Consider the following 17,821-nt stretch of genomic DNA (forward strand, 5'->3'; position numbering starts at 1 on the left):
GGCATTTGCCTAGAGCGATTTAGGGAAATCACAGAAAACCTAAATCAGGATAGCCGGATGTGGGATTGAACAGTCGTCCTCCCGAATGCGAGCCCAGTGTGCTAACCACTGTGCCACACAAGCCATGGAGGCAGACCAGAAGGCACAGTGGAATAGTGTATGTGTTTGGATCTGATGGGCACCCAACAGTGAGGTCATCAGTGTCCTTACACTTATGAAAACAAACAAATGTGGAGATGAACTAAAAGTGTTGTACACGCATTCACTCAAAATGACCACACAGTCACTCTGCATCTCATGCACTGTCACACACACTAAAACCAGTTAGGAGGGAAGAGAGCTAATCAAGAAGTTAAAACACAGAGAAAACAAAACACAGAAGAACTAAAAGAAAAGCACGGGGAAATATGACTGGCTGACCACTTACAAAAAACTAGGGTGAGCCAGCCACCCTTTGGCAAATTAAGAACATCTCCCTAAAATCTTGCTAAAAATGTTGGACAGTCCACAAAACTTTAAAACCTTAACCACATTTGTTTGATCATTACGTAAAATAGATGGCAGACCCACCGACAAATTCGCTGCAGTCCATTGGTCGGCAAGTAAAATGGAGTCCAATAAAATGTGTTGCACCATGATCTGGATGCCACAAGCACCAAACACTGGAGGGTCCTCTCACCGGAGTAAGAATCCACGTGTTATATGGCTGTGGGCTATACGAAGGTGACTAAGGAGGACCTCATCCCATTGACATTGCTGGAAGGAAAGACTCCATGGCCAAGTTATGAGCTTGATGACACAGAGCTTGTTATTGGTCACTGCCAGCCACTCGTCTTCCCATCGACACATGACTTTGTACCCCAACAGAGAGGTGATAGCATGCAGGGGGATAGCACACCGAAATACTAGACAATCACAACACGCTTCCTTGGCTGCTTGATCCGCCCTTTCATTCCCCGCAGTCCCAATGTGCCCAGGTATCCAGCAGAAAGACACCTCCTTCCCCAGTCATTGTAGTTGTAGGAGGGCATCCTGGATATTCTGGGTTACTGTATCTGCTGACTACAAATATTGGAGAAAGTAAAGGGCACTCAGAGAATCTGAGCAGACGAGAAATTTAACACCAGGAGAACATCTCATCTGCTCCAATGCTCACAAGATCACATATAATTCTGCGCCGAAGACAGTAAATTCTGGAGGCAGTCTGACCTTGAGGACACGATCTGGGGAAATAACAGAGCAACCAAGAGAGCTCCATTGCTTAGACCCATCCGTAAAAACAGCTACATGATCGTGGTACTCAGATAACATATCAGAGAATACTGCATTAAAAATGGAAGCGGGAGTGCTCTCTCTCCTGTACCGCACCAAATCTAAAATCACTCTGGGCCTCTCCAGTAACCAGAGCAGCAGACAGTTAAAATCCTGGGTTTGGGGTCATACTGGCTCCACACCAAGTGACTCCTGCACACGTTGCATGCATATCCCAATTGGCATTGTGTCTTGTAGACAGCTGGGAAAAAGGCATTCCGGAGTTGGACAAGCAACAGTATGGTGTGTGGGTGATGTTGGGGCTACAACAAACTTACACGCCTGACACACCACGAGGAGCTGGCGTCAGATGGTAAGTGCTGGTTCCCCCGCCTCAACACAGATACTAGGTATGGGACTGGTCCGAAAAGCACCCGTGGCCAGCCGAAACCCCTCATGATGGACAGCGTCAATGGTCCGCAAGTAAGAGGGTCTCACTGATACATACACCCTGCAACCATAGACCAGCTGTGAATGCACAAAAGCCCGATAAAACTGAAGGAGATGCACCCTGTCTGCTCCCCAAGACCTGTGGCTAATGCACTTGATGATGTTCCGCGCCTTCAGGGTTCTGGCTTTCAGGTCTCGTAGGTGTGGTAACAACAAGAATCGGGAGTAAAAACTGAGGCCAAGGAACCGCACTGTGTCTCTAAAATGTAGGATGGTGTCCCCCATATTCCAGGCATCCAAATTAAAAATACAAAGAGAACGATTAAATGAACACACATGCACTTATCTGCAGAAAACTGGAAACCCATCTTTGCAGCCCACTCCACTAACCTCCGCACTGTAAGTTGCAACTGACGGATCGCCATTGCAACATTGGAGGAGGAACAGAAAACATCAAAATCGTCTACATGTAAGGAGCACTGTACAGGACTCCTTACCGTAGATGTGATGCTGTTGATGGATATGGCAAAGAGGGTAACACTTAAAACTCTGACCTGAGGAACACCATTCTCCTGCTCAAATCAATCAGACAGCTTGTCACCAACTCAGGTCCTAAAAAACCGCTGGGACAGGAAAGACCATATGAGGATGGGGAGGTAGCCACGAAAGCCCCATTGATGCAGCTGTGTGAGAATACAGTGTCTAAAGTAGTACTGTATGACTTACTTATATCGAAGAATATGCTGATACAGTGATGCTTATGGAGGAAAGCCTGCTGAATAGCTGCCTCTAGGAGGGTCAGATTGTCGACAGTGGACCGAAATCTTTGGAACCCACACTGAGAGCGGCTAAGGAGTTGCCTGGTCTCTAACAACCAGACCAGACAATGGTTAACCATTTGCTCCAGGCTCATTAAGATGACACTCCGGTAACCACTGGGACATGAGCAGTCCTTTCTTGTTTTGAGGAGAGGGATCAGAATTGCCTTCCTCCATGAGTTGGGGAAGTTGACTGTCCGCCATACTAGACTAAAACATTCAAGGAGGATTTCCTTTATGCCGCTGGCAAATGTTGAAGCGTGCAGTACTGTATTTGATCGTGACTGGGTGCAGTGTTACGAATCTCAGTCAGTGCTTATTTGAGCTCCGACATGGCGAAAGGGGAGTTGTAGCCCTCAGAACTGTTGGACCTGAAGTCCAACTTTTCCCTATCTACAGTCGCACAATAGCGACGAAATGCAGGATCCTGACTTGCATTGGCTGTAGTTTGTGCAAAATGTTTGGCCAGCGTCTGAGCAGTGTCTCTAGGTGTTGTTTGGAGGCACACCTGTTTCAGCACTGCTGCTATCATTAAAAGGCTGTGGTTACCGGAAATCCTCCAGATGGCTTTCCATACTTTTATAGAAGAAGTGGAGTGACTGATGGGGTCCAGGAACAATTGCCATGACGATTTCTTTCTCTCCCTAATGACGCGCCGAGCCTTGGCCCTTGCGACTCGAAAGGACCTAGGGTTGTCTGCTGTCGGTCAGCATTTAAAATGTCGAAGAGCCGCATGCCTTTCCCGAATCGCGGAATGGCACGCATCTGTCCACCAAGGTACTGGTCGAAGATGACCTGAGGACTATGCGATGGAGAGATCAGCGACATGATGGATCACTCAATATGGTCCACCCATCCTTGAATGCTGTCGCAGTGTTCAAACACAGCCAACTGGCTGAAACTCATCCAGTTAGCCCTGCTGACTATCTATTTTGGGGGCTTAAGTTCAGGTGGTGAGCCATTTAGTAGGTGAAGGTGGACTGGGAAGTGGTCACTGGAATGAATGTCATCGATGACCTCCCACAGAACAGAGTCAGCGAGGGCAGGAGAACAGAAAGAGACATTGATGGCTGAGAATAAACCAGTAGCAGTAGAGAAATGTGTGGGGATATCTGTGCTGAGGATGCATTACAGCTCATGAGATGTCATCAGGCCCTCCAAAACCCAACCCCAAGGGCAAGTATTGGTCAAGCCCCACAGGACATGATGGGCATTGAAGTCTTCCAGGAGGAGGAATGGTCACAGGAGTCATGTGACAAGATCCGTGAGAGCCTCAGAGTATAGTGCATCTTGTGGAGGTAAATACAGTGCGCAAACAGTGATCCTTTGACACACATGGATTTGAAGTGCAACTGCTTACAGGTCAGTAGCCAAGGGGAGAGCAGAGGAGTAGTGCACATTAGTGAAACACACTGTGACACCTCCCTTGGCCCTTTCCCACAATAGGTTGTCCTTGCAGTATAGTGTACATCCCTGGAGCACGGGGACATCTGTACCTTTAAAATGTGTTTCTTGTAAACAAAAGCACAAGGGATGTGCCTGTGCTAGGAGTTTCAGTTCCTACACATGAGTCCTGAACCCATTCATGTTCCATTGTAGTATGGAAGCCATGTCATCAGTGCAGTTTTAATTTACTCCTATCTTTGCATTGGGGAGGTGAAGCACTTGAAGAGTGAGGGGAAGTGGAGAGGCTGCCTGGATCCAAGGCATCTAACTCCACGATATCCTCTGCATCAGTCAGACGGGAAAGAATAATGTCTGATAGTGGTTGGGACAGCTTTTGACCTGAACATTGTCAGCCTTTCCCTGCACCCCGTCCCTTTGAGGATGAGGGGGAAAGGGGGGCTTTGAGAGACATTCTACTTTTCTTGTACCTTCTGGATGCTCACTGCTGAACTGTTGTTTGTCCTTCTTAGTGCAGCTGCTTGGCTTTGTCCTTACTCTTTTTCCCTTGACATGTACATGTGCAAGTACAGGTGCTTGTGGTGGATACAGGCACACTAGGCGTCACCTGTGACGAAGCGTCTGCCTTGGGAATAGGCTTCTGCACCATGGAAGAGTATGAGGTGGCAAAGACAGTGGGTTTCGTAGCCTTATATTCTTTTTTGACTTCAGCACTGGGGATCCATTTGGCCACTTTTATCTCCTGTATTTTGCGTTATTCAGCAAAAACAGGGCAGTCTCAGCTCCAGACTGGAGGGTTTCCAGAGCAGTTGATGCAGATCGCCAGAGACGGGCAGTCAGTCCCAGCGTCATGAGCAGCCTTTCTGCAGTACCCGCAGATCACTTCACCTCCACAACTCATGGTTGTATGGCCGAAATGCTGGCATTTATAGCATCACATAGTGTTTGGAATGTAAGGCTGAACATTAAGTCAAAGGAACCCCATCATAAGATGTTCACGCAGTGTGGGAGAATTGAATGTGACAATGAAAGTGGCAGTCTTTTCAGTTGCCCCATCATTCCTGCGAGTTCGTTGCTTCACATCGACTATTCCCTGGGATGCACATTCTTGCTTCAGTTCTGCTATGTCCATGTCAGTGATATCTTGGCATGTGACAATGCCATTACTGCAATTGAGAGAGGTGTGCATCTCAACAATGATATCATCGTCACCCAGTTTATGCGATTTCTTAAGAAGGTCTATCTGCTTTGAGCAGTTAGTTTCGACCAACAATGAACCATTACACAATCATTTTATAGATTTTAATGTTCCAGCAAGGCCTTCCAAACCCTTATGGATATAAAAGTGGGACAATTTTTCAAATGTTCCCTCGTTCCTCTTTATCACCACAAACACATTGTTATTCATGACTTCATGAGCCCTGTTGCTGCAATCCAAAGTATTCTTATTATCAGGAGGACTAGCCTCTCTCATTCTTTTGGATGAATAGGTGTGAATACTCCGATGTGGTACACCCTTCCTGATGGGAGGAGAAGAAGATGATTTCAAGGGTTCCATCTAGGTCCCACGAGCAGCTACGGAAATAAGGGTCCACTCAGACAGCCCTGCATGCCTGAGTAAGCCTTATACAACTGTGGTGCGGCAGATTCTACATCTACATGACTAGTCTGCAATTCACATTTAAGTGCTTGGCAGAGGGTTCATCGAACTACAATCATACTATCTCTCTACCATTCCACTCCCGAACAGCGTGCGGGAAAAACGAACACCTAAACCTTTCTGTTCGAGCTCTGATTTCTCTTATTTTATTTTGATGATCATTCCTACCTATGTAGGTTGGGTTCAACAAAATATTTTCGCATTCGGAAGATAAAGTTGGTGACTGAAATTTCGTAAATAGATCTCGCCACGACGAAAAATGTCTTTGCTTTAATGACTTCCATCCCAACTTGCATATCATATCTGCCACACTCTCTCCCCTATTACGTGATAATACAAAACGAGCTGCCCTTTTTTGCACCCTTTCGATGTCCTCCGTCAAACCCACCTGGTAAGGATCCCACACCGCGCAGCAATATTCAGAGGACGAACGAGTGTAGTGTAAGCTGTCTCTTTAGTGGACTTGTTACATCTTCTAAGTGTCCTGCCAATGAAACACAACCTTTGGCTCGCCTTCCCCACAATATTATCTATGTGGTCTTTCCAACTGAAGTTGTTTGTGATTTTAACACCCAGGTACTTAGTTGAATTGACAGCCTTGAGAATTGTACTATTTATCGAGTAATCGAATTCCAATGGATTTCTTTTGGAACTCATGTGGGTCACCTCACACTTTTCGTTATTTTGCGTCAACTGCCACCTGCCACACTAGACAGCAATCTTTTCTAAATCGCTTTGCAACTGATACTGATCTTCGGATGACCTTACTAGACGGTAAATTACAGCATCATCTGCGAACAACCTAAGAGAACTGCTCAGATTGTCACCCAGGTCATTTATATAGATCAAGAACAGCAGAGGTCCCAGGACGCTTCCCTGGGGAAAACCTGATATCACTTCAGTTTTACTCGATGATTTGCCGTCTATTACTAAAAACTGCGACCTTCCTGACAGGAAATCACAAATCCAGTCGCACAACTGAGACGATACCCCATAGGCCCGCAGCTTGATTAGAAGTCGCTTTTGAGGATTCCCCAGAGATTCCCCAGAGGTTGCTCACTAACGACTGTTCCACCTCAACAGCCATTCATTCCATCAGGCACAGCACACCTCGAGATTCAAGTAGAGGTTTATCTTGTCCTCGCAATCTGGGCAGTCAAGCCAATATCCCCGCTCCCTGAGATACACAACATTCCACTGCCACACGGTGGTTGCTGAAGTATGCCCAGAGCTTACAGTGAAGGGGGATTGGTGGCACTTACCAGTCCCCAGCTCAGGAACCCCAGGGTTGCCAAGCCTGTACACAGCAAATCAATGCTGAGCCCCTGAGGGCGACAGTGGAGGAAGTTGCAGTTCTGAACAGAGACACTGCGGCCTGCAGCAACTATAAACCCAGTTCTGAGTCACTGTTGTGGAAGGTGGAGCTACCTTCCAGAGAAAAGGACACAGTAATTGGGATATTCACGGAAGCTACAAATGCATGTAGTGTAATTCAGTAGCTGCTGTTGGTGTCTGATAGGTAACAGAGGGACTTTAGCCTTGACTAGTAGACTCTTCACAGGACTACTTCAGAAGGCTCCTGTCATAAGTCAGACCCCATAATGATGAATGAGGGCTAGTACCTACATGTTGAGTGTGATGCTGAACCATACACAAGACAGAATTAGGGCTTTGTAGAGCCGCAAAAAGATAGAGCACTCTGCACCTCAGCTAGTGTTACTGAGACAGGAAAGTGTATTGAGGTGTAACAAGCAATTTCGCTTACGTTTGTGAAGGTGGGGAAGCCACATCATATGGGAACTGAAGACCAGTCCCGTAAAGCGGTGCTTCTCAACTATAAATAGTAATTAATTGTCTAGGTAAAGCTCTGGGTGCTCGTGGGCGGTACTACAGTGACAGAAGTGCACAACACGAGTCTTGGTGGCTGAAAACCGAAAACCATGGGTGAGAGCTCATGACTGCGTCTTTCGTAGGGCATCCTGTAGACAACATTCAGCAACACCCATACTACAGGAACCATAAAAAAGCACAAATCATCGGCATATAAGGAGGGTGATACCAAAGATCCCACAGCCACTGCTAGATTGCTGATGGCTACCAGAAAGAGAGTGATGTTCGGTACGAGCCCTGCGGAAGCCCGGTTTCTTCGATATGGGGGGTACAGAATGAAGCACCCACTTGAACCCGGAACGTATGGTGTGATAAGAAGTTCTTGACAAAAATCGGGAGTGAACCTCGGAGACCCCACTCATGTAACATAGTACGGATGAGGTGACGCCATGGCATATCATAAGCCTTCTGTAGATCGAAAAAGACAATGATGAGGTGCTGACTAAGTGCAAAGGCCGTCCGAATGGTGGACTCCAGGTGAAACAAATTATCAGCAGTGGAGCGGCCTTTGCAAAAACTGCCGAGATGCAGCCAAAAGGCCCCGAGACTTAAGCAGCCAGCACAGCCACTTGCTCACCATGCATTTGAGCAACTTACAGAGAATGTCAGTAAGGCTGATTGGGCAATAACTGTCCGTCTAAAGGGGGTTCTTACCCGGTTTCAGTACTGGAACTATCACGATTTTTTGCCACTGAGATGGGAACTCACCCTCGTTCCAGATCCGATTAAAGAAGGTAAGGATGCGATGACACAGACAATCCACTGAGTGATGTTTCAGCATTTGGTTGTGTATACAGTTTGGCCCTGGGATTGAATCAGGGCAATGGGCTAGAGCACTGAAGAGTTCTTATTCACTGAATGGAGCATTATATGACTCCAGGTGGTGGGTAGTAAAAGATAAGCGCATTTGCTCCACCCACTGTTTTATGAACTGAAACGTGGGGTGGTAGTTCTCACATGCAAATGCGTGAGCACAATGCTCAGCAAAATGTTCAGTGACAGCGTTTTCCTCAGTATGAATGGCACCATCTAAGGAAATACTTGGTACACTTGCAGGGGACTGGAAGCTGTAGAGGCATCTAATCTTTGCCCACAGTTGAGATGGAGAGGTATGTAATTCAATGGTGGAAACATACCTTTCCCAAGATTTTTCCTTTTGTCATTTTATGAGGTAGCAGACACAGGCACAGAGCTGTTTAAAGGCAATAAGGTGCTCCACTGAAGGGTGCTGCTTATAGCATTGGAGAGCCTGCCTATGATCTCCAATGGCCACAGCGATCTCTATGGTCCATCAGGGTACAGTCTTTCGACAGGGGGATCCTGAGGAAGAAAGGATGGTTTGGTTGGCTGTCAAGAGAACAGCCATTGTATGCTAAACAGCTGCATCAATACTGCCTTGCAATGGGGAGTTTGGGGCAAGAGTAGAGGTGAAGCCATCCCATTCAGCATTAGGGAGAACTCATCTGAGTGGGCGTTCAGGGGAGCAACACTGAGGGAGGGGCAGGAAGATTGGGAAGTGGTCATTACCACACAGGTTATCGTGGGCCCTCCAGTCAATAGATGGTTGACCAGAGCTGCAAAAGGAAAGATCAATGGTCAAGTAAGTTCCATGTGCCACAATGAAGTGTGTGGAGGTACCAGAGTTCAAGAGGCAACGATCAAGCTGTGCCATTAAAGTTTCAATGTCTTTACCACAACCAGTGATCATTGTTTCACCTAACAAAGGGTTATGGGTGTTGAAGTCACCCAAGATTAGGAAAAGTAGGGGGAGCTGAGAGATTAATGCAGACAGTTCATCGTGGGATATGCCATCATCGGGAGGGAAATAAAAGTTAAGATAGTAAAATCCTTACGTGCCCTTAGCCAAAAGCCTCAAAAGGTGTATCAAGAGGCACAAGGTCACTATATATAACGTCCAGGACATATGTACAAACTCCACCTGATACCCTCTCATAGTCGGTATGATTCTTAAAATAGCCTCAGTAGCCATAAAGGGCAGGGGTCTGAGTGCTGAAAGCCGTGTTTCCTGAGTGAAAATACAGAATGCAGGGTAAGTGCTAAAAAGCTGCCATAGCTTACCATTGACATAGGTCCAGTGGTACATTGCTTGGGGAGATCTGTTACCTTGAGAGCCACCAGGATCTCTACCTTCGGCACAGAAGGAGTACATGCAGAGGCCAGTGGCGTGTGGGCCACCGGAGTTTCCTTCAGCTTAGAAGCCTTCCTTTTTTTCCTTCTTCTCCTCAGAAGACAGGGATTGGGAAGGTTTCCCTGAATTGGTTTCAGGGACAGTCAGCAGCCTGTGGTTCCTTCAGCCATCGGCTGGTGTCTGGTTGTGAACCAGTAGAAGCCGCGGAAGGGAGAACCTGAGGGACCTCTTCCCAGCTAGAGAAGCTGCAGGAATATGAGGCACCCACAGCTGGAGGATGTGAACAGGTGTCTCCAGTAGGTGGGAAGCCAATGCTTCCAAAGTGGGTGTGGTGAAAGCACCAGAAGGGCCCCCAACCGCCTGCAGAGCAGGCATTAGTGGGTGGCTCTGAGAACCCACTGTAAAAGGTGCAACAGAGGAAAGCACTGTCGACAGAGAAGCTGACAACATTGTGGCTGCAGCATAAGGTTGTGTCATATGTATGGGATTAAGACACTCATACTGTATTTTGGCTTCTCGATATGTGAGCTTGTCCAGGGTCTTATACTCCTGAATTTTCTTCTTACACTTAAAAATGCAGCAGTCTGGTCAGCAGGAAGAATGGAGCTCACTGCAGTTTACACAGATGGGGAGAGGGGCGCAAGGAACATTCGCATGCAACTGACACCCATAATCCCTGCAAACAGGGGTAGCGGTGCAATTAGAAGACATATGTCTGAACTTCATACACTTGAAGCATCTCATACGAGGAGGAACATATGGTTTCATGTCACATCAGTAGACCATCACTTTGACTCTCTCAGGCAATGTATCAGCCTCGAAGGCCAAGATGAAGGCCCTGGTAGCAACTCTGTTTTCCGTTGGCCCCCTATGGACACAACGGATGAAGTGCACTCCCCATCACTCTTAAAAGCTGGCCTGCACCTCATGGTGAAAGATGACGCCCTGGACCATATTGAGACACTTGCGGGGAGTGACAGTTACAAGAATGACACCCAACTTTTCACAAGAGAGCAGCGTCTGTAACTGGACAGGAAATGTTTTAATCAGGAGGGAACCGCTCTTCATCTTGAAGATGGTTGCAGCTTCTCTGCATTTGTCTTCAATGTGTTCGACAAAAAATAAAGACTTTGTGGCCAAAAAAGGTGTCCCCTATGATCCTGATGCAGACCACTTGTTGGGGGGAGTATTTTTCTCTTTGTCGTCTAGTCCTGTGTTCCTCCCATGACATAGCCTGGGAAGAGAACACGTTGGGAGCATATTCCGTTGCATCATACAAGGTATTTCCATTCAAAGAAACTGCTGGGGCAATGTGACCACCAGTGGGAGAAAGTTTAAGTCAATTTATGTACGAAGTATCTGCTATGGTGTCACCCACTCCAAATGGGGGCTGTCCCCATGGGTGCAACCCAGTTTCAGCAATGCCTGCCTAGCCAGTAATCCATTGCTGGGAGTCTACATGCCCAGTCATGACGGGCACATACTCCATGGCAAACATAGGGAGTGTGCACTGGGTGCACCAACAGTGCGATCCCTGCATGGTCAGGAAGCTGCTAAAGTGCAGGTACTTGATGATTCCCCATCAACAGGATGGCTACTGTGCTGGGTTTTCGGCATACTATGACAACAGGAAGGAAGGGCAGAAGGATATATAGGCAGAGCGTACACCACAGTGGGCGATCTGCATGGTGCACACTTCTGTAAAATTTGGAAAAGATGGGAGGTCAAACCCAATAATCGGTCCCATATAATTGTTAATGGAAGGTGAAGGCAGTGTTGGGAGCGAAACTGGAAATCAAGATCAAAATTGTGAACCAAGTCCAAGTACGGTCTGTGGACCATCCCACGAAAAGTCAGAGAATGTAAGAGAGAGCTGAAGTGCAACACAGAGAGAGGAAGTAGTGTTACAAAGGCTGGGGCCCTGCAGTAGCCAAGTATGTACTCACCAATGAGTGGTTAGTCCCCTTGGGGGGAGGATGGGAGTGTAAAGTATGCTAACTACAAATTGTGACAAGTGGTAATAAACTCAAACTGATAATTATGGTAACTACTTCTACATTACTTCTGCCTTATTTGTAGAAACCAGCTACTTTGAAAAAAGCAGCTGCTCTTCCTCCTAAAGTATTACTCAGCTTGGTTACTATCCAATAAGTTAAACGAAGCTTTTTAACTTGACACAGACCACTACTAGGTGGCTATATAATGGCAAAAATCAGAATTATCTGATACAAATGCTGGAGCTAGGCAGATTTTACATTCCTAATGAGATTTTCTTTATTTTGTGTTTAAATAGTTGAGGATTTTCAACTTCCTGCCTGATGTACACTGGCCACTTGTTATAGACTTTTGCACCAGAATATAAAATTCCAATCTGAACCCTAGAAACGGATGCATAGCTTATACGAAAATTATTTCTATTTCTAGTATTGTATATGTGAACTGCTGAGTTCATCCTAAATCCACTCTTGTTACTAATCACAAATACTGTTACAGTATCTATACATTGACATGTAAATGTAAGAAACCCTGGGTCCCTGAAGACACTTCTGGAAGATGTTCAGTTTGCAACTTTACACAACATTATTATTGCACACTTCTGTAGACTAAACACTTTTTCATCTTATTTCCCAAGGCCCTAGAAGAGTATGCTAGATTTGAGTAAATGTATGCACAGTATGCTAACAATGTTGTCTGTAGGTCAACACAGTGATTGAGGTGCCTGAGTGCACAACAGGTCCATTAATATACTTTCCAAAAACACACAATATAATGGAAAACTACCTTGCTGATCCACTCAATGGGTCCTGCTTGAGCATAGCAGATGCTTCCTCAAGTAGTTTTGATGCACCTTCTACTCTCATCAAAGCTGCTGGCATATCTTGCTTCAGAATTGGATCATCACTGCTGTTGATTGTTTCTCGTCCAACCTGAATATTCAATGGAAAATACAACTCTTCAAATATTATGCAAAATACAAAAACTTTATCAAATATTAAATAAATTTATATTATAAAACTACCATCATTTTCTCTCAATGCATTTCTGTGTAACAATAGTGACAAAACCACCAATTCCAGGGTGTTTTTTTTTTTTTTTTTTTTAATGAATACAACAGCTTACATTATAAGTCCCATTGGTCATGGACCCTGCACACTATTATAAGTAATTACTAGGAAACCTTACAATAAATACAGAAAACGTTTCACCAAATACAAACTTCATGAAATGAAACATATCCCTCCAGAAAATTAGCAGCTGATATAAAAAAACAAACTGTTTTTCTGCTTGTGTTTCAACTCTAGCCCATTAGTTTCAATTTTTCTGTAATGTATAGTCAGGTGCTCTCCTTTCTAACTAAAACTGTTGCTATGTAGCCTTCTTGTAAATATAATAAATAGTATAATCCATTGTCATAATCATACTTTCCCATTTGGAACTTATGTATAATTATGACTAGGCCATCTACACGGATCAGCCAGAATATTACGACCACCAATCTACTATCGATATAAACCTGTCCAGGTGATAGCAGTGTCACCTGGTTAGAAATGACTGCTAGTTAAACACATGCATGGTACATGTAGTATCAGTGAGCATACTGTCCATGAGTAGAATGGGGAAGACACGTGATCTACCCAAGTTTAACCAATGGCATATTGTGATGGCCTGGAGGCTAGGTACAAGCATTTCGGAAACTGTATGACTTGTTGGTGTTCAAAGAGTGCTGTGGTGAGTGTCTTCAAAATATGAAAATACCAAGGTGCTGGGCAGACCGGTAAAACAGGACAGGTGGTGAACTGTGGCAGATTTAACATCAGACTTTAATGCTGGGCAGAATAAAAATGTGTCTGAACACACAGTGCACTTAACACTCCCAACAATGGGCCTCAGCAGCCGATGACACAAGCATGTGCCGATGTTAACACCATGACCCCGGCAGCTATGACCGAAATGGGCATGTGATCATTGGCACTGGACATTGACGCTGTGGAAGAGCACTGCATGGTCTGATGAATCATGATACTTTCTTCTTCATGATGGCACGAAGCTGACATCTTCCAGAGGAACAGCTCCTAGACCTGTGTGACAGAGACAAGCTGGCGACGGCTCCATTACACTCTGGGGAACATTCACGTGGTCGTCCATGGGTCCAGTGGATTTCGTACAAGGCACCATGATGGCCAAGGAGTATCGTACACTGGTAGCAAACCACATACACCCTTTCATGACAATCATGTGTCTTGACAGCAGTGGCATTTTTCAACAAGATAATGCACCATATCACAAGGCCAGGAGTGTGATGGAGTGGTTCAAGGAACATAGTGGCAAGTTCCAATTGATATGCTGGCCGCCCCCCCCCCCCCCCCCCCCTCCAACTCGCAAGATTTGAAACCGGTCAAACACATCTAGGGTAAACATGGCATCACAGCTCATCGACCCCCCACCCCACCCCACACAGAATTTACAGAAATTAGGTAACTTTTGTAATGGCCAATTGATCGAAACTGAGCAAAATATTAAGGAGCTACAGTTCAGTAGCATCCAGACTGCGGAAAATATGTTGAGTGCACTATTAACTGAGATGGAAAACACGCTAAAGTCAGAGATAGGATGTAATTCAACCGAATGCATAAAGCTGAATGGCAAGGTTAGAAGTGAGGAAATCAGAAAAAATGTGCAATTTATGAGCTGAATGTTCCATATTGGAAGAAAGCGACGTGTATGAATGTTTGCACCAAACAGATAATGTGGGTGAAAGTGCAAGATTGAATGTAGCTGTTACTGAAGTGTTCACTGATTTGGGTCAAAATTCTATGGTTCAACAGATAAAAGATATTTATTATGACAATGTTACTGATTTTATGATTAGTGCTGTTGATAATTTCATTTGTGATAATACTGAAGAGAGTCGTAGAAATGTTGGAGTTTACTGGGATGCAGAAAGTTCTGTAGTTATTGATGACGTTTTATAGTAGTCAAAAATGTTCATGAAGCAGACACATTTTAAGTGATGCAATCAGATGCAGCAGATGGGAAAATGAAATTTGAAACTGTGAAACTAGGGGGATTACATGCTGTAACAGAAATTGTTAGAAAACATTGAGTGAGATGGCCGATACTGATGAAATAATGGAACTGGGAGATTTAGATGTAATGAATAAAGTTGTAATGAATAATATGATGCAGGAATGATATAAAAACACAGGCAGGGGTAAGCTTGCTTATGAAGATTACAGTCAGAGGGACTGGGAAGAGTTTGCATCTGTGTCAGCAGATTATTGGAAAGTCAATAAATTCAAGTTTGCCTGTGAGTTACAACACAAAGACAGACAGAATAGGTAATAAAAGCAGACTTATAAGAAACTATTTGATGGTGATGTGAAATGGAGCCACTGGAAAAGGAAACTAGGATAGCCACCACACAGCCAGTAATTTAAAAGGAAAAGTTTTAAGAAATTCTCAATTACTCATTATTATGAATGCCTAATTAGGCAAGTCATGGGAAAAAGGAATAAGAAGAAGAAAACAAAGGCCAAGTTCGACACTGAGGATCAAGGTTCAGTTAGAATTTAAAAAAAAAAAGTCTTTTTCATCAGTCATACATGAGGGGTATTCAATAAATAGAAGATTGGTTTTATTCAGGATTTCAATACACTGTATTATTCCCCTCTCTTTTGGTTACAAAACCCTATTTTTCAACATAATCTCCAGTCCATGTTAGAGCCTTACACCACCTTACTGTGAGGGCCTGTATGCCCACATGTTACCACCCTACTGGTCGATGTTCAAGCCAATGTCTTGCTGAATCAATAACCTCCCCATAATCCACTTAGTGCTTCCCATGGATTGCATCCTTCATTGGGTCAAACAGATGGAAGTTGGTAGGGGAAAGTTCTAGGCTGTAGTGTGGATAAGGAAGAACAGTTCAACGAAGTTTTGTGAGCTCCTCTTGGGTCGGCAGACTTCAGTGAGGCCTTGCATTATCATGGAGGAGGGGAAGTTCATTTGAATTTTTTGTGGCGATGAACACTCTAAAGTCGTTTCTTCAATTTCCTGAGGGTAGCAAAACACACTTGCAAGTTGATCATTCCCCAATGAGGCAGGACATCAAACAGAATAACTCCTTCAGAGTCTCAGAAGAGCATCACCATAACTTTACTGGATGATGGTGCAGCTTTGAACTTTTTCTTTGGAGGAGAGGTGGTGTGGGACCACTCCATGGAGTGCTGTTTTGTTTACAGTTTGAAGTGGTGAACCCATGTTTCTTCACCTGTGACAACGTTTGACAAAAAATTGTCATGATCAGCCCTGTAACATGCAAGAAATTCTGCACAGATGGTCCTTTGTTGCTCTTTATGGTCTTCTGTTAGGCAGAGATGAATCCAGCAGGCATACGCCTTAGAGTACCCCAACTGGTGTAGAAATGTGTCAGCACTAACAACAGATGTCCAGTTGAGCAGCGAGGTGTTTCACTGTGATCCATTGATCACCTCGAATGAGAGTGTCTGCACATTCCAACATTGCAGAAGTCACAACTGTGTGCCATTCGGCATGTGAGAGACTTGACAGGTTTGCACAACCTTGATGTGATGATGACAAACACCATGCCCAATGACTCACCGTGCTTTTGTTCACTGCCAGGCACCTACGAATAACGGCAAAGCTCTGGTTATTGATCAAAAGGAACTCAATGACAGCTCTCTGCATGAAATGCACCTCCATTACAGACACCATTTTGAAGGTCATGCATTGTGCCACCCCTATTGGAACTTCATGAAACTATAGGGGCTGAATAGGGAATATTCCATGATGAGTGGGAAAATTCCATGATGGCCCACAACAAAGTCTGCATTTTTTCTGTCTGAGAAAAAAAAAAGTTGCATTACTTATGCATTACATACTGCATATCATAAATTGGCTAAAGATTTCTTTTAACTTTACCATGGCCCACACCAATGCCTATATAGATAATTTCTCCTCAGTCTACAAGACTGTTAGGTTTAATAAATACTGGTGACTGGAAGATGCATGAAAGCTGAGAGGGTGATGAAATATTTGAGTAAAGACTGAAGCTAAATGAATAATAATTAACAGTTTTTTATTATGTGTTTGGCTGACTGTAAATTTTATTGCTTTCCTTCACTTGGAAAGTCTATTGGGAGTTTGGGGTGGGGGAGTAGTATTTAATGATTTAATGTCTTCATAATTTTATATGTGGTGATTATTTGTATATGTTACAGTGGTGTAAAGGATATGCTGATTACTAGGAAGTGAGAGTTATCATGTGACCACTGTTGAAACCTGGGGAAGGGAAGTATTGTGTGTTGATCAAATGGATGTTAAATTTATTATCTGTCACAAAGTTAATGTTTACTCAAGTGTGTGTGTGTGTGGGGGGGGGGGGGGGGGGGGGAAGTAGCATTGCTACATTTAGCTATGGCTAAACTAATGAATACACTGTGTTTATATGCAGTTACTTGTGTTACTCTACAACAGATTTCTTTTGTATGTGGCCAGTACATGAACAGGATATTTGAACATATCAGTACTTTCTGGAGATCAAATCTCGAGTTCAAGCACTGAAATGAGCATTCAGTTTTATGGCCCTAGTTTTTTTGTGCAATTTTCGATATTATTTATAATCAGAAGTACTTTTGTACTGTATCAGTTTGTTTTCAATTTTATTGTTAGACTGAATGTGAAGGAAGAATGTGATGAGCGAGTGAGTTACAGACTAGATGATACTTTAGGCTCATTTGGAGCTGTCCAGGGTCAGAGCAAGGAAGATCACTGTTGAGGTTTCGTGTTGGTGCTGTGTAATAAGAGAGCAGACTGAAGTATTTTGTGACAATGCACCCAGGAACTGAAGAAAATTTTAAGTTACTGTGATGTAAGAGGTTCAGAGAAAATTAAAAGTGAAGTTGTTTGACGGGTCTCTCCGGCTCTGTTACGAGTAATTTGTTATTGGCATCCCTACTATTTTAAGACTTTTTTACTACTACAACTGGGACCTCTTTTCTTTGTCCTTAATCCTTGTTCCTGTGACAATAACTTTCAAGACTAACCAGTAGTACCGATAATTATTTACTACTCTCAGTTATAGATATATAAATGAAAATGTGCAGGGAAAATAAGACTCTCATGATTTTACTGAAGTACTCATATATGCTTCATGATCTAAAATTGATTATTGGTGGC

The 17,821-nt window shown here is 44.2% G+C and overlaps 1 protein-coding gene across 4 annotated transcripts in view; it reads right to left on the bottom strand.

Moving 5' to 3' along the window:
- Nucleotides 1-17,821, bottom strand: part of LOC126249027 (vinculin) — a 286,160-nt gene that overhangs the window by 226,807 nt on the left and 41,532 nt on the right. For all 4 annotated transcript variants that reach the window (XM_049950637.1, XM_049950636.1, XM_049950634.1 and 1 more), the window contains exon 3: nt 12,404-12,549. In XM_049950637.1, the coding sequence (XP_049806594.1) occupies nt 12,404-12,549 (146 nt within the window). The remainder of the gene's footprint in view (nt 1-12,403; nt 12,550-17,821) is intronic.

The sequence above is a fragment of the Schistocerca nitens genome, chromosome 3 (assembly GCF_023898315.1).
Source record: "Schistocerca nitens isolate TAMUIC-IGC-003100 chromosome 3, iqSchNite1.1, whole genome shotgun sequence".
Taxonomy (NCBI): domain Eukaryota; kingdom Metazoa; phylum Arthropoda; class Insecta; order Orthoptera; family Acrididae; genus Schistocerca; species Schistocerca nitens.